The sequence below is a fragment of the Macadamia integrifolia genome, chromosome 2, assembly GCF_013358625.1.
Source record: "Macadamia integrifolia cultivar HAES 741 chromosome 2, SCU_Mint_v3, whole genome shotgun sequence".
Lineage (NCBI taxonomy): Eukaryota > Viridiplantae > Streptophyta > Magnoliopsida > Proteales > Proteaceae > Macadamia > Macadamia integrifolia.
Window position 1 is genome coordinate 21,701,133 of NC_056558.1, and position 8,343 is coordinate 21,709,475.

Below are 8,343 nucleotides of genomic sequence, written 5' to 3' on the forward strand. Positions count from 1 at the left end.
CTTGTTGCACCCCTACCTTCAGTATTATATTTATATATATATATTTTTTTTCTAGAATTGTCATTGTAATGCATACTTTTTAAATTTACATGGGAAATGATAGGGTTTTACTTTCATTGGAAAAAAAATAGCATACATATTAAAAGGGCAAAAAGTGATAATGATATATTTTTGCTTCAATGGAAACCTTCCCTTAAGTTTAGCAAAAAAAAAAAAACCTCCCTTGACATACATACCTAAATTTTTCTCTCTTTATTTTTAGGTAATTTATTATTTTATTCATGAAAAAAAAAATTGAATTTCAAGATAAAAAAAGATAAAAAAGATTTTGTGTGGGAATGTAACGACTGCCAGACATAAGAGGAGTTAAGCGAAGGGCGATGATTGTCTGCCATGGGTGTGAGCATCGGACTATCGAGACGACATCGACACTTGCCTCGATATGGTTCCAATCATCGGATGCTCGCCGCACTACTATGAAAGGCAAAAATGCCAACCCCGCTAATATTGCCATATGTGTTTTTATTGGCTCCATGTTAGTATAGGGCTACGCTCCTAGACCAAGAACTCTTTACTAAAAAAAATAAAAAATTCAAGCCTTAGACAGTAATTGAACAATAAATTCAACACGGAAAAAGAAAAATTCGATTTGATCTTCGGTTAAGCTGTTCTTTTATCGGAAAATTCACATTTTCTCAACAGGGTCACCTCACCTCTCACCACCAGGCGAGGTGACTGGTGACCCTTTGGATGCATTCGTCACTGGTGACTCCATCCATCCATCACCCATCCTCATTTGAACATTCCATTTTCTCAGGGAAAAGAAATCTTCAGTCTTCGATCAAAAAAGAAAAACAAAATCCTCAGTCTTCAACCCAGATATGCCTAGATATTGGAAATTATCCAATTAGTCAGTATCAAACTATTGATTTGTGAGACGAATCTGGCCTGTTTTCTCTGGGGTGATTCATTTGAATTCAAATGTTTGATGGAGTTTGAGTGTCTTGATCAAATTGAAGTCTTTTTTTTCTTGCTAAACCAAATTGAAGTCACTTGGCCTACCAAAATGCCCATTCTCCTGTCTATAAAGAACAGAAGCAAAAGTTTGGAACTTTACCAAAAAGAATTAAAATGGCTTCAAGCAAAACAGAGGTGGAATCAATTGTGAGAGAAGGAGAAGAAGAAGCTGAGAAGAATCTTCGGTTACTAAAAAAAATAAAAAATTCAAGCCTTAGACAGTAATTGAACAATAAATTCAACACGGAAAAAGAAAAATTCGATTTGATCTTCGGTTAAGCTGATCTTTTATCGGAAAATTCACATTTTCTCAACAGGGTCACCTCACCTCTCACCACCAGGCGAGGTGACTGGTGACCCTTTGGATGCATTCGTCACTGGTGACTCCATCCATCCATCACCCATCCTCATTTGAACATTCCATTTTCTCAGGGAAAAGAAATCTTCAGTCTTCGATCAAAAAAGAAAAAAAAAATCCTCAGTCTTCAACCCAGATATGCCTAGATATTGGAAATTATCCAATTAGTCAGTATCAAACTATTGATTTGTGAGACGAATCTGGCCTGTTTTCTCTCTGGGGTGATTCATTTGAATTCAAATGTTTGATGGAGTTTGAGTGTCTTGATCAAATTGAAGTCTTTTTTTTCTTGCTAAACCAAATTGAAGTCACTTGGCCTACCAAAATGCCCATTCTCCTGTCTATAAAGAACAGAAGCAAAAGTTTGGAACTTTACCAAAAAGAATTAAAATGGCTTCAAGCAAAACAGAGGTGGAATCAATTGTGAGAGAAGGAGAAGAAGAAGCTGAGAAGAATCATCTGATGGCTGGTGCTGCAGTCACTTCTATACCTCTTCTCACTCCGTACAAGATGGGAAAGTTTCTACTTTCTCACAGGTTTGTCACAATATCCATTCTGTCTGGTTTTTCTTGTACTGGTTGTGCTTGGTTTTGCTTCAAGTTACTGTTGTTGTTGTTGTTTTCTAATTTTAGTACCCATTAAAAGCAAATGAGAAAATTTCCATTAGAAGTCCTTCAATTTGTCAATCTCTAAAACTCTGCCCTGCACTTTTTTTTCTTCCCCATTTAAAGCAAATGAGAAAATTTCCATTAAAAAGACTTTTTTTTCTTTGTCAATTTGTTTCATGTCTATGATTCAAATGGAGGACAAAGACCTGACCATTTTATCCTCCTTCAGTTCTGAAAAATTGGCGTTTGGTCTTCCATGCACATGCAGACTAGATATTCTCTCTCTCTCTCTCTCTCTCTCTCTCTTCCCCCCTTTTACCAACCATTTTATATGGATCAAACGTTCTTATCAGAATCCTGCCTGAAGTAGTCAACTTTCAGTTTAATTCTAAACATGAACTGTTTAAATCTTCATTCATTTGCTAGGCAAGCCTCCTGTAGTAAGAGTAGTAGTTATAAACCCTGTACGCCATCCCTATGGGGGTGGTGAAGGAGACACAATTAGTAGATAAGAAAACCCACAACCCTTGGGGTTATCCCGTGTTTGGAAGAAGTAGAGAAAGGAATAAATTTAGTGATAGTTTGATTCTTTGTTGCTGTACTAAATGGGACAGAAAATATAATATCCTTCTTCATCTTCATCAATCCACTTGGTTACATCTGCACCCTACTATTTCTAAAATATTTAGGTACCATTTGATAACATTTCTGCTGTTTCTGTGTCTAGAAACAGCAGAAACGGCTTTTCATGTTTTCTGAAACAAAAACGGATTTTTTGATGTTTGATAAACCTGTTTCTCGAAACGTTTTTTGCAGATATAATGCCACTAAAAAACCCAATAGAATCATCGGATGCCCAAAAGAGAGAGAGGGTTCGGTTGCCTCTTTTTAGGTTTAAATATTTGAGAGATTTATTGGGCACAACAACCTTTTTTTTCTCCCAAATTTGTTTCTAGAAATGACGAAGACTTATTTTGTCAGAGTCGTTTCTAGAATTGTAAATAGACATAAATTTTGATTTACGTTTCTAGAAATAGGTGAAACGGAACAACTTTATCAAATGCTTTTTACACTGTTTTTCCGTTTCCAAGAACAAGAAAAAGCAGAAACGGCAGAAATGGAACGTTGTCAAACGGTGCCTTAATAGATTCTATTTTTAACATTCATTTTTATTTAATTTAGTTTTTCTTATGTTCATTTTAAATTTAAAATAATATGAAAATCTTATTCATAAAATCCTAATCCTGAAACTGTATACAAAAAGAAAAATGGCTTTCTTTAGATTTCCTCTCTCTAAACCAATGGTTGGGGGGCAAGATTCAGATTGTATGTTTGCCAGATTCCGACCCATATGCAGGGACATAGGAAGCATCCAAAAACAAAATGTCCAAATAAATATCCATGCCCAGACCAATAAAATATTCATGCCAAAATCTTTATATCCATTGATAAACTGTGAAAAGTTTAACCATAGAACAATCTAATGTGCATTCTTTCAATGTGTTCTCATCCATTACATATCGGTAACTAATGGAGTATTCTTCAATGTGTTCTGATCCACTCTATATATATGGCATCCATTGTCCTTGACTTTTTACAACAGTACCCTGTATAAGGACTTAATCTCACATCTTGATTGATGCCAGATGGGAATAATCTACAGAGAGACTACTGGATTTGGTCCGAACACCTTTTATTTTCTTATTTTTTTTCCACTTGCTGACCTGCATGTTTCCAACTGAGGAACTACAAAGTCATCTGATTTCTGTTCTAATTACAAGATGTTTTGGATATGCCAAACAGACAATGAAATTTGATGATTCAGTTCTTGTAAGCTTAAAAATAAAAACCTCCATCTTAAAAGCTTGCTGATTTATTATTGTATTTTAGTTGATCCACCTCTTAAAACAAGAAACCTTATTTATATTATGAACTTTCAGAGTGGTTTTGGCACCTTTGACAAGACAGAGGTCTTACAACAATGTTCCTCAACCACATGCTATTTTATATTACTCTCAAAGAACCACCAAAGGGGGGTTGCTCATAAGTGAGGCCACAGGTGTTTCTGATACTGCCCAAGGGTAAAATTTCCTTCTGTCAAATTTTCATTCTAAAGGTTTGTAAGATCAATTATTGTATTTATTTATTTTCTTCTTCTTAAATTGTAGACTCCCACATACTCCAGGTATTTGGACAAAAGAGCAGGTAGAAGCCTGGAAACCTGTAGTGGATGTTGTTCATGCAAAGGGTGGTGTCTTCTTTTGCCAGATATGGCATGTGGGAAGGGTGTCTGCTTCTGGTATGTTCTTGATCATATATTTTTCTTCTTCTGTCAATATTCTATGATGTTAAATATACTGTCTTTCAGAGCATGAGCATGATAGTCCAAAAGAAAATATTGCAATAACTCTTTGTTTTGTCTCCTGAAGAAATATACTCACCTCTTTCTCTGAATTGTCGACTAATATGGGTAAATTGAGCTAATATTAAGATTGAGAAGTACTGGTTGTGTACAATCACACCTTTCTTATAAAAATCATTGTTGCAGAACTCTGAACTATCACTCCTAGACATGTTCTACCATTGATTGCATATTGTCTTCTGTGCCTAATGTGAAATCTCAACATTAAATTTCACTCATCAGTTGCAAAAAATGCTGAAATTTTGGATTATGGCAAGCCAATACTGATGGGAAACTACACCAACTAAACTTTGGCAAAGAATATGTGGCACCTGGTTGGTCTAAAGGTGACTTTTTTTCACCAGGAATTTATTGAATTGGGAAAAATATGACCTGTGTCAAATAATGGACACAAGTCTCTATATCTATAATGAAATAAAACCCTAAAGTGGGCTTAAGGGTCCGTTTGGATAACACCTCTAAAACCCATAATTACAATAGTCAATTATTCCAACATTCCCCTTCAAGTTGCCCATTTTGTTTGACCAAGCAAATCAAAGCCGATAGCTCAAAACCAGAGGCGGAGACCAACCCTAATAGCAACAAATCGATTCAGGACAAATTCAGAAGTAGAAGACACGAACAAAATCAGGTATGGTTTGCATCAGACCTTCATTGAAACCCTAGTTCTTATTTTTCTAAGAAATAGAGCTTCACCATTAGCATGATACCTTTGAACAACTCTCAAACTAGTAACTTGTTAAGCTTTGATACCATGTAAAGAGAAAGAGAGAGAGAGAGACCTGTGATTGTGGAGCAAAGTCCAATTGATTAGATTAGGGATGCCCTCGTTCATTCATTAAATAGAATAGCTATTACAAGTCCTACTAGGAATAGGAAAGAGTAAAATAAAACAAAATAGGAAACTAATACTAATTGCAAACTTCTAATTGTATTCAGTCCTAATAAGACTAGGACAACCCACAATCCTAATAGGATTAGGAAAACCCAAGGGGGGTAGTCTGGGACTTGCGCTAGACTTCTCATTTCTCTCGGTAGACTTCTAACAACAATAAATGAATAAACCACAACTATGAATAAGCTATGAATAAGTGGGAGCCAAATGGCATATAGGTGTGCATACCCTTGGATTTGGGGTGGGGGGGGAAGGTAAGGAAGATTTCGTACTTAGTTTAATATTGTTAGTTATCTGATACTATTCAGTTCTTCTGAGTGTTGTTTGGTGCTCCAATGAATGATTTGCTTGTTACATATGGACAAGGAGTTTGACTTTCTCGAAATAGACTTCTGTGCTATTTACTGACCACTGCCATGATATCAAAACTAGCTCATACATTGGTTTATGTGCTCATGTATTGGGCCAGAATTTGTATAAATTTTTTGGATCTTGTTGTTTTGGCTTCAATTTGGATGCGACTCTGTGGAACAAAATATTTGAATTGTACAAAAGGATAACATACTTTTTTTTTTTTTTTTTTTGTGAATACCTATAGGACACTCTAAAATTTTTCTCTTGTACATACTTTACACCCATTTTTTTTGTATACTATTAAGGTTATTGATTCTGTTATTGTGGAATTATAGCATTGTATAGAAATTCATTTTGTTGACTGATCCAGTTGATTACTTTGAAATCTTAGGTCCTTTAATGATTGTCCATTTCCAATTTCCTGACCCAATCCCTCTATACAGATTTTCAGCCAAATGGGCTGGCTCCCATTTCATCCACAGATTAACCACCAGAGCCAATTGTTCACACCAGTGGTGTTGTTGAAACAAAGATCACACCTCCAAGACGGTTAAAGACACATGAAATCCCTCAAATCGTCAATGATTTCAGAATTTCTGCTAGAAATGCTATAGAAGCTGGTAAGGTTTCAAAACATATTTAGTTTTCAGCAAAATGCTAAATGATTATAAAATTTAAGTAGTCTAGACCTTATTGTAAGCTGATTGGCCACATTTAGATGATCAAACTCCCTGAGAGAGAAAGCATTAATGTATGATAATTATAAGCAATTCTTCCATTAGCAGTTGGGACTATTTTCTTTTAGATGAAGATTAAGATAAGCTAGCAGTATGTAGATTAGCCCCTGATGGGTGTCTGTACACGTGGAATGTGTGGTCCCACATACACTCGCGTATGTATTATTAATGGTGACTTTGATACAATGTTAAAAAGCTCAACCAATGTGTCGTCCCTAATGCTTAAGGTGTTGGGTAGAGAGTTCCAACTGATATATGGAGTCATCATACTTCCACAAATTTGTCTCAGATTTATGACAACCTCATTGCAGATCATATTTTCTTTTGAGGGCCATTTACTGCCACCTTACTCCTAACATCTGAGTAGTTAAGGGGGTGTTTGGTTCGGTAAATCAAATGGTGTATGTATCGGATATGAATGTCAATCTTTTGATAGACATTTTTCTGAATTATGTTTCTTTTTGAAAAATTGTTTGGTTGCCTTAAAGCTAAGGCTAGTGCATGTTTCTCGTGGGTTGAGATATTGGCTTCCGTAGAGACCGTCTTTTCCCTTTTTCCTTTAATACTAGGTGGTAAAAATGTTACTCAAATCTGAGTTTAAGTGTTGAGGTAAACTCACATTTGGATCACATCCTTTGTAATATGGTCATTCATGGGAAGTAAGATGCTCACTTATGAGGGTCATCCTAGGGGAACCAAACAACTCCAAAAATTAAGAATGATCATTCTAAAGAATATCATCCCAAAGATTTACCGAACCAAACAAAACTTAGTAGTAAGAACTAAATCCACATCAGCTAAGTTATCAGCCTATTTACTTAATAATGGGTCCACATATCCATGTTGGAGTATCGACTTTAGTTTTAGATATATGTACTTATCTCACTTAAATTCTTCTTTGACTACAGGCTTTGATGGAGTTGAGATCCATGGGGCTCATGGCTACCTACTTGATCAGTTCATGAAAGACCAAGTAAATGACCGAACAGATGAATATGGTGGGAGCTTACAAAATCGTTGTCGCTTCCCTCTAGAAGTAGTTGAGGCTATTGTCAATGAGATTGGAGCTGATAAAGTTGGGATGAGGCTCTCACCTTTTGCAGATTATTTCAGTTCTGGAGACTCAAACCCAGAAGCTCTTGGCCTTTACATGGCAGAATCCCTTAACAGATACAGGATTCTCTATTGCCACATGGTAGAGCCAAGGATGATTAAAATTTTGGAAAAGGCTGTAACTCTCCACAGTCTTCTACCCATGAGAAGGGCTTTCAATGGCACTTTTATTGCAGCTGGGGGCTATGATAGGGAAGATGGGAACAGAGCAATTGCTACCAACTACTCAGATCTTGTGGCTTATGGTCGCTTCTTCTTGGCCAATCCAGATTTGCCAAAGAGGTTTGAGCTTAATGCTCCTCTTAACAAGTACAATAGAAAAACAATGTACATACCCGATCCCGTAATCGGTTACACTGACTATCCATTTCTTGATTCTACGACTCCAAATTCGGAAACGTAAGAGAAATTCAGTGGTCATGTTATCTTTTATGTATTGTAGAAGTGATTTTGATAGCTTCATTGTTTGATCTTGGAGAATGTGGTAAAATAAAAAAAGGGGCCATGCACCCTTAGTAGGTTGGGGAATAAGATGAAGTCACCCCCGATCTAAGAACCAGACTTCATTTATATTCCATCCTTTCTTGAATGCCATGTTCATTCCTTTTTAGATACCTTTCGCTTCCACTGCTTCTCTTTGAATAGTTGTAATAGAATTTGTATCATTGATCCTAAACTAACCTTGTGAGAGAATTCCATATGCCCACCCTGAACCTGAGTTCAAAAGATTAGTTGCATCCACACAAACCAAAATTGGGTATGTCATTGATTAAAAAAAAAAAAAAAAGGGTATTTCAAAAAAGGGTTAGGAAAACTTTTTTTCAAGCTGGTTGGACCAT

At 36.0% G+C, this 8,343-nt stretch overlaps 2 protein-coding genes across 2 annotated transcripts; both read left to right on the forward strand.

The window, feature by feature from the left end:
- The first annotated feature begins 1,661 nt into the window (after nucleotides 1-1,661).
- On the forward strand, nucleotides 1,662-7,960 carry LOC122072171 (putative 12-oxophytodienoate reductase 11). The gene is made up of 5 exons (XM_042636742.1): nucleotides 1,662-1,911; nucleotides 3,924-4,064; nucleotides 4,152-4,282; nucleotides 6,098-6,274; nucleotides 7,300-7,960. The coding sequence occupies exons 1-4, from the start codon at nucleotides 1,766-1,768 to the stop codon at nucleotides 6,139-6,141; spliced, it is 462 nt and encodes a 153-aa protein (XP_042492676.1). The 5' UTR covers nucleotides 1,662-1,765; the 3' UTR covers nucleotides 6,142-6,274; nucleotides 7,300-7,960.
- Nucleotides 7,263-7,907, forward strand: LOC122064410 (putative 12-oxophytodienoate reductase 11). The gene has a single exon (XM_042628115.1). The coding sequence runs from the start codon at nucleotides 7,263-7,265 to the stop codon at nucleotides 7,905-7,907; it is 645 nt and encodes a 214-aa protein (XP_042484049.1).
- Nucleotides 7,961-8,343: the final 383 nt, after the last annotated feature.

Coding starts and splice junctions, on each gene's coding strand:
- LOC122072171 (XM_042636742.1), top strand. CDS start 1,766: ATGGCTTCAAGCAAAACAGAGGTGGAATCAATTGTGAGAGAAGGAGAA. Junction 1,912..3,923: donor AAGTTTCTACTTTCTCACAG/GTTTGTCACAAT, acceptor ATGAACTTTCAG/AGTGGTTTTGGCACCTTTGA. Junction 4,065..4,151: donor GTTTCTGATACTGCCCAAGG/GTAAAATTTCCT, acceptor CTTAAATTGTAG/ACTCCCACATACTCCAGGTA.
- LOC122064410 (XM_042628115.1), top strand. CDS start 7,263: ATGTACTTATCTCACTTAAATTCTTCTTTGACTACAGGCTTTGATGGA.